This window comes from Zophobas morio, unplaced genomic scaffold (genome assembly GCF_036711695.1).
Source record: "Zophobas morio isolate AGI-343-1 ecotype UQ-CSIRO unplaced genomic scaffold, CSIRO_AGI_Zmor_V1 ptg000006l, whole genome shotgun sequence".
NCBI lineage: Eukaryota > Metazoa > Arthropoda > Insecta > Coleoptera > Tenebrionidae > Zophobas > Zophobas morio.
Genome location: NW_026972111.1, coordinates 9,365,220 through 9,379,341, shown reverse-complemented (window position 1 = coordinate 9,379,341; position 14,122 = coordinate 9,365,220). Strand labels below are relative to the sequence as shown.

At 33.1% G+C, this 14,122-nt stretch overlaps 2 protein-coding genes across 3 annotated transcripts in view; both read right to left on the bottom strand.

Annotated features, from left to right (window-relative positions):
- The window catches only part of Ubr3 (Ubr3 ubiquitin ligase), a 135,018-nt gene extending 132,845 nt beyond the window's left edge, over positions 1–2,173 (bottom strand). For both annotated transcript variants that reach the window (XM_064048297.1, XM_064048298.1), the window contains exon 1: positions 1,520–2,173. In XM_064048297.1, coding sequence (XP_063904367.1) covers positions 1,520–1,748 — 229 coding nt within the window. In that variant the 5' untranslated portion in view covers positions 1,749–2,173. The remainder of the gene's footprint in view (positions 1–1,519) is intronic.
- A 6,640-nt stretch (positions 2,174–8,813) lies between these two features.
- On the bottom strand, positions 8,814–10,379 carry LOC135123070 (zinc finger protein 142-like). Its single transcript, XM_064047576.1, has 2 exons — positions 10,238–10,379; positions 8,814–10,164 (listed from the first exon to the last, which is right to left on the bottom strand). Exon 2 carries the CDS (start codon positions 10,018–10,020, stop codon positions 8,848–8,850), a length of 1,173 nt encoding a protein of 390 aa, XP_063903646.1. The 5' UTR covers positions 10,021–10,164; positions 10,238–10,379; the 3' UTR covers positions 8,814–8,847.
- Positions 10,380–14,122: the final 3,743 nt, after the last annotated feature.

Sequence of the window (14,122 nt, the reverse complement as noted above, 5' to 3'; positions counted from 1 at the left end):
CTTCAAAAATAAAAAAGTTACAGGTGTTATACCTATCAAATAAAAATGACACCCTGTATTAATTAGTTGGTGTTGAACTTGATTGTTACCATACTGAACTATGTGTAAACCAACGTCTCTGTGTGTAGTTCATAATATAACCAGCAATCAAAAAAAACCTATAGTTACTATTAGATTGTCTTTCATTTAAATGTGCTACCTTAATCTAGCCTCAATAAAAAACATTCATTATTGAATCTACTTTTCACAATTATTTCAAACCGACTTGAGAAATTTTCACTTTCGAGATATTCTTCATTTTTACAAATTGAGCGTAAGCTAAGGTAAAGTCTCCCAAATACTACAATTATCTGACTGTTGTAAAATTAGGGTGTTGTGAAGACAATGGAGCAGTTAATAAGGCAAACCCACAGTTGTAAATCTTTGTGACTGTACCTGCTCCCGACCGTCGAAACATGAACAAATTATATTTGGTTTAATGTACCAAAAATCTTTAAGCGGATTACCCAGCGGTAGATATTGAGGTGGCAAAATATTGAGGCAAACCCTTGATTTATAGCCCGTAACCTTGTATTTGGGATACTATACTATGCATAGAAATCGGGTCCATCAGGCGACTTGGTATTTTCATATTTTCTTGAGGCTTCATGACCCCTAGCTAGAGAGAGCCGTAGCTAGGGCCAGGCCAGCGGAAGCTGAGCCAAATCTAGAGAAATCAAATCTTATAATTTTTCAAAACAGCTGGATTTGATGTACTCTACTTTAGGGGCGAGGGAAGTTCTGTTGAAATAATCTTCGACCAATTTTGTATTTAAACACATAGGACACCTTTACTCTATTGTTAGCTGAACAATTTAGGACATATGAACTACACTGTAAGTTCTAAACTTTGTCTACTACACAAAGGAATATTGAAATGTGAAATCAAGAAATCCCTCAACGTTATTTAAGGGCAAAATCTGACCTTCAACCATATTGATTTAATATGGGATTTATATCACCACCCCACGCAGAAGTTTTTTCAAACTTGCATCCCTTCAGAATGTATCATCAAAAATCTGGCATGACTAATATTTTATACAAAAAAAAATCCCCTGACCCAACCAGGAAGACGACACTTCATCACTTTCGCTAGCCCTCGGCTCACATTCTCTTTCTCCCCCAGTAAAAAACAAATCTACCTGGAAGCAACTTAAAACTACCTGGAAAGGTACCCTTGGGCGGCCGCAAATAATCCCCAATACTCGTTTTTGGCAACAATGCGAACTTGAACTCTAAAACGAAGACAGGCCACATAAAATGTCTCCCTAACCCCACATGCCAACCACGACGTACGTCAATTTGCATCACGTGACGACAAACCGCCCCATCACCTCGCAAATCCGCGAGTTAATGATGCAACGCGAGCTCTTGCCGTTGACGCCACCACGTTCCACAAGAGCGACCTGGGGCCGTTCAAGGCCGTTTCTTTGGCACCGGTGCCATCCGGCCCGAAAACCGCCGCCGCCGCCGCCTTTACCTGTGTTGGCGAACTCGTCCGGGGTCCTGCCCCCGGCCATCAGCCATTTGCACCAGTCGATGGTCTCCCACTCGTCGATCGACTTGGCGGGGTTGAGGAGGCTGTCCAGCACGGCGTTGAGGTGCTGGGGGCAGGGGTTGTTGGAGCAGTCGGCGTGGATGTACGCGGCCGTCGCCCGCTTGCCTTTGGCCATCAGCACTTTCGCCTCGAAAGTGGAACTTGAGGCCATTTTCGCCGCTAAACTGTCATCACATCAACAATTTCACTCCGACACTGGCTTTCACTGCGAGTTTGACACTCGCACACAGCACACCATGATCACTGACACTTCACTGAAATCCTCGAAACGACGCGAAAACGACTTTCCGAATCCGAAAATATGCCCACACCGTCTACCAGCTCGCGTAAACGCTGAAATGAAACGGACAGACCCGTGCGGACGACCTCAATGCGGTTATCTCTCTCCAGAGACGTATGTCGTCACACGATGGTAAATATTTCCAACAGTCATGGAACTCTGAACACAAGCGAAAAGCGCCCGTATGCGCGGGGATATACGACGGCGGGTGACCCGAGGTTATTGCTGCTCGGAGGAACAAACAGCAAAGACGCCACGTTCCTGCTTCGTCTACCCTTCTACCATTTACCAGAAACTGCCAACCTTGCGCCAACAAAACGACAACTTCAAGTCTATAGTTTCGAAGCGGCGACTACCTAAAAATCACCGGCTCTCTAATAAAGCACAGTGATTAATTATTGCTGAAAGTTATTGAATAAATTTAAGAAGAAACGATAATGAGAGAAGTTCAATCTAGTTATTTTTTGTCGGTTTGGTTGGTGCGGCGGTCATGCTCCCCCCTCTTGCTATTTTTCGACAAATGTCAATCAACTTTGACAAAGACAGGGATCAATGATAAAGTGAGATGTTGCAGGTGAATCTTGAGGAGTGTTTTAGGAAAAGTAATTAGAATGTAAAAACCCAAAACAAAATTTCGACGAAAGCAAGAGAAACCTGAAATGAAAAAAATCGTTCATTATCACATATTACACATGGAAAGTTATGCAACCCATTATACACCGGTTTGAGTGTATATTATTTGTGTTCTTGACCCCCTGAAGACTGCAATCTTTACTACTTAACTTAAAAACTATAAGCCCGAGGGTTCTAAAATCTTGTAAATGTTTTAAGGTTATCAGGAAGATTACAAATCACTAATCAGTTTTTTTTTGTTGATCTGCTCTAAAAAACAAAGATATACAGTAGCGGTCATTTCTACGGAACCACTCGATAAAAAGTCAAGTTGGTAGCCCTGTCATCTAGTACTTTACGCCGAACGCGGTTGGTAGCGGTAGTTGATATGGCAATCGAAACTAGCACAACACGAATGTTTCGGTTGCCCTCAGTTATGCCGCACTGTATCCCGTGCAGACTGTATGTTCTGTTCATCTGTTTATTAAAATAAAATATCTACATTGACAATGGGGCCATCTAACCTGTCAAATTTTTGACACCTATGTTTTCCCCCAGAAACCCGTCAAGGTCACTTACACCAAACAAATTTTGAAAATTTACACTAGGGAGTGGTTCTATAGAAAAGATCGCGACTTTAATCTCAAAATTTGACTGAATAAATCATATCTATAATGCATCAATAAGATACTTCAGTACAATCATATTTTTAGTCGCCTTCTTTGTGGCGTTTTTGTTACCTGTTTTGTCAGTGTATAAGCCCTTTTCTCACTTTTTTTATATCCCATTTTTTCCAAAATTCTATTATGAAAAACTCACTTAAAACTATACATAACATGCTTCTCTACCTGTAGTTTAACTATTCAGACACCTCTTATATTAACTTATAGGAACCAATTTTGATCATTTATCGCAGAAACGGGATTTATTTGATTGTACTTCAGAGGTGTTTTAATAATTTAAGATCAATTTTTTAATGACGTCATCAGCTTTTAGAAGAGCAGGAGGAAATAAATATGTTGACCTTGAAATATGTAGCTTATATTATAACATTCTGCATTAATTTCAGAAGAATTCGATGCGTCATTCCAAAGAAAACGAATAAAATAAATCGATTCTTTGCAAATGTCCTGTGTAAGCAATTTTAATAAACAAAAAAAAATGCTGAACCACAAAGTAACGTTTTATGTAACGATCTTTTATAGCTTTTCAAGAGCGGCTAAAGAAAAATTGATCGTAAGTAGTTTCGACAGACCTTCCCTTGTACCTAAATTACAATGAAACGTATCCAGCTTTTTCGAATTGAGTTTTTACTTTACATAATTTTGTGATGAGGTCATCAACATTTTTACAAGGACACCAAAAGGACACGTATGTCAACTTGGATTGGTGTAGTGTAATACTAAAAAAATAACAGTTTTGTATTTCCAAAATTTTCTGGGAAAATGGAATGAGCCGTTCCTTATTTAATCAAAAAAATAAATTGACTCATTCATTAAATCTTTATATTCACCTGTATAAGCAAATCTAAAAAATATGAATGCAATGATACATTACAAGTAAAAACTCATCATATTTTGCACATTTTGGGTAGAATTTATTCGGCAAAATTTTGAGATGACGTCATGGATTTTTTGGAGGGAATAAACAGATATATTTTGATTAACAGTTTACAATGCTTACAATAACTTTAAAACGTCTGCAAGATTTCAAAGTATTCAGTTTTGCAATTCTTGACTTATTCGATAAAATAAATTGACTGATTCATTAATTTTTTGAGTCACCTGTATAAGCAAATCTAAAAAATATAACCGCAATGATAAATTATAAATATAGACTGACCATATTTTGCAAATTTTAGATAGGATTTATTCGGCAAAATTTTGAGACGACGTCATCAATTTTTTGGGGGAGATAAGCAAATATATTTTGATCAAAAATTTACCATGCTTGTGATAACTTTAAAACATCTCCAAAATTTCAGAGCATTCGGTTTTGCAGATTCAAAATTAAATTGTAAAATGTTGTTTTATAACTTTTAATTTTTTTTCCAAAAATCTGGACCTTTCGGGCAAAAACTGAACACGGAGTCATAAACTACATGTGTACGACTATGTTATTTTCTACAGTTTAAAACCCATTTATACTAAGAGACCTATTTCTTCGTACTGTAGGGGTCATGAAAGGTCGAGAAAACGCAAAGGTAGAGAGTCGGTCGACGGACCTGCTCCTAGAGTACATCCAACAAATCCACCTTCTTAGAAAAAATATAAAATTTAGTTGTCCGCATTCTGTTTTTTTTTTATGACAACTACTATAAATTAAAGTAAAGATATGTTTGAACTGTCAAAGTACAACATTATGTGTATCTGTTTTAAAGCGAATATTTTGAAAATTTTGAATGGGGATTATAAACATGTTTTATTTTTCTATTTTTCGAACCAGGTCATCCAGATATATATTATAGCAGTATTTTTTGTATTTTATTTGTCACTTCTTCCAAAAACTCAAATTTGTTACTTTTTTGAGAAAATTCAAAAGTTACTGAAAGATTTGTTTGTATACTACTAATTAGAGACGCTATTTTCGGTTATATTTCTTCGAAAATTCGTATCATTTTCCCAGAATCGCCAATAGATCAAGTCGTCTATATTATATAACAGATTCATTTGTCAATTTTTGGTCAATTTTTTCCAAAAGTTCAAATTTTCAAGACAAAATTTTTGACCTTTTTTTTGAGTAAAGTTGAAAATTACCGAAAGACATTTTTTTGTAAATTTCGATCTCCAGACTTTATTTTCGGGTTTATTTCGACGAAAGTTCCTATTCTCTTTTTGGAATTGCCAATATCGCAATTTTTATCGTAACCTAGGATCGTAAACGTGTTACATTTTTCGATTCATATCGTAGAGATCTGTTTGTGGCTTTTTGGTAACTTTTTCCATAAGCTCAAAATTTTGCCTTTTTCTTGACCAAATTCGAAAATTATTGAAAGAAAATTTTTAAAAATTTTACTTTTAAACCGAATTTTTTTCAAAAATTTGGCTGGGGTTATGACGATCTTCGATTCAGATCGTCAAAATTTCTATAGGAAATTTTTCGTGGACTTTTAGTTACGGAAGAGATTTTTTTTATAGATTTCGATCTCCTTTCCAAAAACTCAATGGTTCAATATCTCCCGAATGAAATTTTTGATCTTTTTTGGAGCAAAATCGAAAATTACCAAAAATGTTTTTTATAGCTTTCGATTTCTAGAGCCTATTTTCAGCTTCAATATTTCCAAAATTCCTACCATTCTTCCAGGATCGCCGATATGGAACATCGCTGTTTAGTATTAAAAAAAATATATCCTCAAACCGAATATTTTGAAAATCTTGATCTTAGAACATAAACATGTTATACTTTTCGAATCAGGTCGTGGATAGCCATATAACAATTTTTTTATAGATCTTTCGTCAGTTTTTCCATGAAATTTTTGACCTTTTTTGACCAAATTCGAGGATTACCGATTATTTTCGGGCTTCATTTTTTCGAAAATTCTTACATCATTTTTCCAGAATCGCCAATATGAAATATGACAATTTTTAGAATTTTGAAAAAAATTTATTTTTAAACCGAATATTTTGAAAATTTTGATTCGGAATCACAAACGTGTTATATTTTTCGATTCAGGTCGTCGTATATAGCAGATTTGTCAAATGTTAGTCAATTTTTCTAAAAGTTCAAATTTTTTACTTTTTCTTGAGCAAATTCCGAAATTACCGAAAGACGTTATTTTCGACTATATATCTTTGAAAATCCTACATTTTTACAGAATTGCCAATATGATATCTGGCAATTTTGAAAACCTTGACCCTGCTTATTATAGCGTGTTATATTTTTCAAACCAGGTAGCCGCGATCAATTTTTTTGTGATTCCTAGTCAAAATTTCCGAAGGTTCATTTTTACAATACATGAAATTTTTGATTTTTTTTTTTTGACATTTGAAACAGTTTTTTTTATTCTCGACATTATTTTCGATTTCATTTTTTCGAAAATTTTTACCATTTTCCTGGAAATATGTCAATTTTTAGAATAAAAAAAAAATTCCTAATGATTTACCCCAGACCCTCAATAAGCAATGTTTTTGAATCAACCCGTGGAAATCTCTTTCCCAGATGATTTTTTTGTAGTTTTTTAGATAACTTTTCCAAAAGCTCAGTTTTTGACAAAATTTACATTATATCATATATGTAGATTTCTTTGTTTCAAATTTTGAACTTCTGTTTTTTCAAATAATTGAAATACCACAATAGAACCGGTAAATTTGGACAACCGGTATAGGAATAAAATAATATTACAATCACCATTTATGTAAGTAAATACTTGAGTTCAATAAAATGATTAAGTTTTATTAATTTCTAATAGGGTGAAGGTAAAGTTCGGAATAAATGCGTTGAAAAATTGTTTTTGTTAAAAATTCAGATCTGATAAATAATAAAATGATAAATCTCATTATCATCAAGTTTTTGTGGGGAACAAATGAATAAATTATGCTTAGGATAACCTTAAATTAAAGTTTCAGTGATTGACTTTTGCAGTTTCTAATGAAATTGTAGAATGTTGTTATATTTCCAAAAATCTAACGTAAAAAATTAAAACAGATTCATAAACCACAATTACAAGAGTATGTTATTTTATAAAGTTTAATTAACATTTACTATTCAAAATTTTGAGGTGATATCATCACACTGTTTGTTGGTGGAAATGGCAGATTAACGTTTTACTATCTACGCGAAATACATATAAGCTTTGATAACAATCAGTCCTGTAGCTTAGGAGATTATCTATCTGATAGATATCAACAGTTAAGCAGACGGAAATGGGCGACCTAATTTTTCATACTTTAGGGGCTATGAAACGTCGGGAAAATATGAAAGTAATAGCCATCGGCTTGGGAACAACTTGTAACCTCGCATTAGAATTTTAGAATATTAATGATATACTGAGGAACGCGCGTTTATGGACTCAACCTGTATATATTTTTAACTAAAATGTATGACTGTATATGTCTATATATGTAAAATAACTTTTGACATGTCACGAAAAATATATATGATAACTTTGAATGTAGATGCTCTTTGATTATTTAGTTGTACTACTCAACTTGAATTTAAACATAGTTTTTACCTTATAATGATATTTTGACTAATCAAAAAGGGCACTTTGGGGAAGAAAAATATCTATAAAAAATGGGTTAATATCTAACTTTAGGATACCTTAATGTCCGTATAAAATTACCCACTTAAATAAAATGCACAGTAATATTTTATGAGCGCTTTATATCAGTGGACAGGAAATCACGTTTTATAAAAAAAATTGTTAAATTTGTTGGCATATTTTCCTTAAAAAAAAATCCGAATAGCTTATTCCAATGTTATTTTATAAAATTTAAATAGGTAGCAATTATTATTCAAAATTTTGAAGTCACATCGCTGGAGCAAATTTTTATGTTGGCAATTCTGAATTATTGGCAGCAATGCTAGGAAGTCAGTTTATGCTTGTCTATTTTGACATGAGCACGTCTAACAAATGCGATGAGAAAATGACACGTAATAACTTCGTGCCATAAATTTCAATCTGACAATCAGTATACCGTCATACAATTTTATATAAATGTTGTCAGCCTGATAAAAAATCACAAACATTTATAGTCACTCGGTATATGTAGCCCTTTCTTGTTCTTAAAATGCAGTAAAAAAATATTGTTGAACACGCCCAATAAAGTTAAGATGTAATTATTTCACAAAAACATTACTTAGATTAAGTAAATTGTTTTTCATAAGTAAGGTACATAATTATTATTGTATGCAACGGTGGGGTAAATTTCAATTAACGCACTAATTTCACTTAAGTAAAGAATTGCATGTTCAAATGAGTCCGGAAATCACAGTGCTCACTCTGATCTGAAGTAGGAGTATGTATCATATTATCGAAAAAAAAACCTCTAGTAGGCTGTACAACTTATTTCTAAAATAATGATTGCGCTATTTGACAGTTCTTTGACTGTAACTGTCAAACTGAATAAATTGCACAGCTTACTAGAGTTGTTTTTTTTTTTTTTTTAGATTATATTAATTTTGTACGTTACGCTTTCACAGAGTATTAATTGCTGTAATATCATAAAAATTTTTTGTTTGTTATACATTTACATCTTTAGACTTGTAGTAACTAAATATCATTTTTGTTTTGTGTATAATACACGCCAACACAATTAAATTAAAATAAAATAATAACTGTATCAACTTGAAAAAAATATATAATAAAAAACGAAACATGAACTTTACAAACATCAACAATATTGCTACACCTAATAAATTATTTCCTTCTGGCGGTTTGAACTCGCATCTGATGAACACGCAGCGTATGTTCTCTTAAATAATTACTCGTTTTGGTACGAAATGAGCACAATGAACACTGAATTGATTCGATAGGATGTGACTCCACATGTTTTATCATTCGATGCATCTTTATTTCGAACTTCGTTTTCGCCTTATACGAACACTGTGCACAACACAACGAAGAAACACCGTCACTTGTAGCATGTTTTTTTAGCTGATGTTGTGATAGAATATGTTTATGGATAGTTTTATATGAACACTGTTCACAATGAAGCCACTCTGACGCTTCCAAAGCGTTACTTTTTTCCAACAGTTCGTGTTTTGCCAGTTTGTGATATCTTAAGCATCTTTTTCTCTTGGTTTTATACGAGCATTGCATGCAGTAATACCACTGGATGTTTTCAGGGTTGGTATGTTGGCTCTTTATGTGCCTGCGTAGATTCTCTTCAAGTTTAGCCCGATAAGGACACTGTGTACACTGAAACCAAGCGACGTTTTCTGAAGATGTGTGTTTTCTGACTACGTGTTTTTTGTACGCGCTTTTATCAACAGTTTTGTATGAACACTTCTCACAATACATCCATGCAATTTTTAGAGGTGAAGTGTCGCTTTTCGGGTGCTCTCGAGTAAGATATTGGACACCTTTTTCCTCCCAGTTTACGCCATCTGGATTTGTGTGTTTCGCCAATTTGTGTCTTTTGAGATCGTGTTTTCTTCGCGACTGATAGGGACACTGGTCACAGTTGAACCAATGAATGTTTTCTTCATGTTTCCAGTAGTGATGGCTTTGAAGCATACTTTCATTTTTAGCTTTATACTGACACAAACCACACTTAAACCACATGGGTTCTGTATTATATTCATCTTCTGAGTACCTCAGGTAAGTATTACGGTTATGGTTATGATGAATGTGCTTTAAATATATGAGGCAGGAATTTGTTTCAAAAGCACATTTATTGCATTTGTAGAGGGTTATTTGGTGGTTTTGTGTGAATCCTCGTGAATGTTCTTTCAGTTGAATTAAAAAATTTGTTTGAAAATTGCAGCTTTTACAACTGAGTTGTAAGTTATTTTCAGTACAGTCAAAGTTGTGTTCAGCGTCTGCACTTTGATTTTCTTCTATTTTAACAAATTCAAAATTCTCTGCCATTGCTTGTTTTAAGATTTAATAAAAAAAATCAAGTGTGAAACAAACCCTAACTGGAGTATAATAAATTTTCCTTCTTTTCTCAATTTATTTTCTAATTGGAAAGCGTTCAGCCGTCTTGCATTCCAACGTCTGCTACATTTTCATCTGAAAATATAAAGATTAAAGATTTAAAAACAGTGACAGCATTATTTAACCTTAAAAAAAGACTAAAACTTACATGTAGAAATGGCACCTTAATATTGAAAGACAGCACAAATTAAAAAACTGTCACTAGTTTTTGTCATGATTTAAGTTAATTTTAAGTCAGAAAAATTAAAATAATTATTAAAATTTGACAGTTACACATATTCTATGTCAAGTCAAAATCTAAATAACAACCGCCATATTGGTGGAAATGTCAAATGAGGTCCTCGAAAATCAGAAGTTCTCAAACGAATTTTTATTTCATCTGAGGAGCATGTTTAAAATTGCAGACACCAGACATAACTTAGTGACAAAGAAACGTCGTTAATGTTTGATGTCTAGTAGATCATGGATTTTTAAAATCGGTTGGTACTTACTGCTTAATCTAAAATTCTAATATGTCAAATACCACAATCACAGCAGCGCGCGACTTTGACATAAAACGTCAAATTTCAAATTGAATTTGACAATCTATCTGGAGTACTGGCAGCACTAACTTATTACAAACAAAATGCATGACCTATTATATCTATATCAAATTTCTATGAAAGTCCTACACATTCATAAGCTACACAGACACAGAGAACTGGGTTTAACCACAATGGTGTAAAAATTTAAGTTAATATCACACTGTCACTTATACATCAAATGAATATTAAAATCCACATTATATCTGTCACTTGTGTCATTGTGCTTTGACACTTAAAAATGGTGGCTAAAGCTTCCAAATTTTGCAAAAACAAGTGTAAGCTATTGTCACGAATGAAAAACGTCCCTAGATGGTTGAAATCTAATGAAAGTACCAGTGATTCTGAATTATTTGCAGCAATGCTAGTAACTACATGTCAGTTCGCAGTTGTCAACTGTGATAAGAAGATGACAGGTACTATCTTCGTGCCATAAATTTCAATTTGACAATCAGGTATGCCATCTTAAAATTTTAAGTATGCCGGCAACCTAGCAGAAAAATCGAAGATATTAATAGGCACGCGGTGCCTGTCTTTTTTGAATATCCATGTATTTATTTTAATAAATAATATCAATTGAAGCATAAAGATCAATATAATAGACTATAAATCAAATAAACAATTAAAACATCAAACAAAAATAAATTACAAATGAAACAATAATAACTGTCTGTTGGCGATTTGATTGGACAGATAATTTTCAAAACTACTGAGTGTAAACGGTGAAATTTTGGTTATTTTCAAGATTAAGTAAATATAATATTTCATTTGAAACTTATGTTACAGCGTGTTACTTTATCCGTAGCTGAATAATACATCATTTTTACTTCCCGAGCAAAAGCTAATCGCCATCGGGCGAATTGCCATTTTCATACTGTCTCGACCTGTCATGACCTCTACAGCAGGGGTGTCCCGTTTCCGTCTGTCTGTCTGTCTGTCTGTCTGTCTGTCTGTCTGTCTGATGTCTGTATCCATTTTTATTACACAAGTGATCTACTGGACTGACTGATTGTTGTCACATTTTGTATGTATGTTAGGAATATCTTGTAGGCGGCTAAACGCTAACTAAAATTTGGCTAACCATCCCCACCATCAATAGGACGACGTCATTTCTAAAATTTATAATAGTTTTTTTTTTTTATTTTATGAACAAAATACTCCTGCACTTGTGGTGTCTGAATCCGTGTCGAATTTTACACAGGATGACTCAAAAAATTAATGAAAGGGTCAATTTGATGAGGTCATCTCAAAATTTTGCCGAATAAATCCTATCCAAAATGGGCAAAATATGTAGCATCTATACTTGTGATTTATCATTTATGCAGGCTGACTTATAAAAATTAATGAATCAGTCAATTTATTTTATTGAATAAATCGGACAGCACGTTTATTTACATTAACAATAACGTTACATAATTTATTTTAAGTTATAAGAGTTCTCATAAAAATAAAATTGTCAAATCAAATTTTATAATTTTTCGAAAAGCGTACGTATACAATACAGGTTATGGCAAAAAAAAAGAAAGTTGATGACGCAATCTCAAAAATGTATTTAATAAATATTTGTTACAAAATTTGTTTCAAGATGAATTACTGTGTAAGCATTAGTTTGCATATTGCACATATATTTTTTATTAACTCAAAACCGGCTTATCTAATTTTCTCAAACTTCAAAAAACTCTTATTAAGGTTTTAGAAGTTTTTTTCACTGACAGTTTTAAAATTCGTACTTTTGTCCTTATTAAAAAGCTGATAACAGAACATTTTTCTTTATCGTGTTTTAATAACCAAAGATTATTTTTAATTTAACATCGTTGTCGTTCTAGAATTTAGACACATCACCCGTAAAAATTTTGGATCCGACGTAATGTCAAGTGTGCCAACCACACGGTTGTGGCCTACTGTAATTCAGAAAGTTTTTGGCGGAATGGTGTTCATATTTAAGACTTCTTTGGGTTGATCGTAATTTGTGACAAACGGAAATTAGACGAAAAAAATCTAGATTGCATAGTTTGTCTTTTTAAAAGACATTTTTCTACTGCGTTAAAATGAATGCTTTAGTGTAATTTATGTTTTCAAGATTGGTAGTCGTTACAAATGTCATTGTCAAATAAAATAAACGTCAAAAAAACGAAATGATATTTTTAAATATTACAGGTAAACAATTGATTTGTGATAAATTACAAATTAAAGCAAACGTTGTTGCTATTATAGCTGTAGCAAGCGTATTCATCGTGTCTTTGTGCCAACTATACTAATATAATGATACTGAAGAAGAGGCGAACTGGGTGACTTATTTATACCCATTTTGAATTCTGGTGGGATTTTTTCCTTGAAGCAATGGGACTTCACCGTAATGTCTTCAGAAGGATGGTTCACTGATTTTATAATAAATAAAACTGTGGTTTATCTCAATCTAAACAAGTGACAAAGTTTAAACTGCTGAAATCAGTGTAATGTCAAGGTCCCGTTATATTAAAATAGTTAATTATGTAATTAACAAAAAAATGGAAATATTTGTTGGTTGTAATGAACGCTGGCTACACCACCCTGGAATTTATTATACATACTCATACATAAAAAATAATATTTTCGATTTTTAAAATCTTATTGGTTAAAGAAGAAAAAGTAGAAATCCCCTAAAAATTTGCCGAAAGTCTTTAGTAAATATTACCACGCAAACGATTTAAGGTATTATTTTAATACCATCTGATCGAAAAAAGAATCTTCCCCTAGTGAGCCATGGATGTAAGTTTTTAAAACTGTGGTGGCAGTACTGTTGTCTTTCATTTGTATTGTTAGTACGTCTAATAAAAAAAAATGTTTATTATCCACTGTTACCAACCACAGTGAGTGGTTTTACGTCCTAATAACAATAACGTAATGAATTGAAAAATTATGCAAATGACCTCAAGAACAACCAGTTACTACTGAATTTTGTGTTGCCTATCTTACGAATTTGGCAACAAATTTTCGTTGTTTACGTTATAAAAAAAGCAGGTCTCTCGTTTCCGCCTGTCTGCCTGTTTGTCCGTTGTGCATGTCGATTTTTATTAGACAAATAATCTCCGAAACTGTTGGACCAATTGTTGCCAAATTTTATAAGTGTGTTATGAAAATTGTGAAAGTCGTATAGAATATAAAATGCTAATCAAATTTTGTCTAATCATTCCCACCAACAATGTGATGACGTCATATCAGAAATGTGTAAAGTAAATGTTAATTAAATTTTATGAAACAACATACTTTTACGCGTAAAAATTATATAATTTGTCTTGATTTTTTGCCTTAGGCATCCAGACTTTTGGGAAATCGTTAATCAAAATGTAACCGTTTATCCCCCAAAATTCATGACGTCATCTCAAAATTTTGCCGAATAAATCCTATCTAAACTATGCATCTATCAGTGCAATCATATTTCTCAGAATTACTTATACAAGCTGGCTCAAAAA

Bases quoted from the DNA above. Each gene is read 5' to 3' on its own strand.
- LOC135123070 (XM_064047576.1), bottom strand. From the start codon at position 10,020: ATGGCAGAGAATTTTGAATTTGTTAAAATAGAAGAAAATCAAAGTGCA.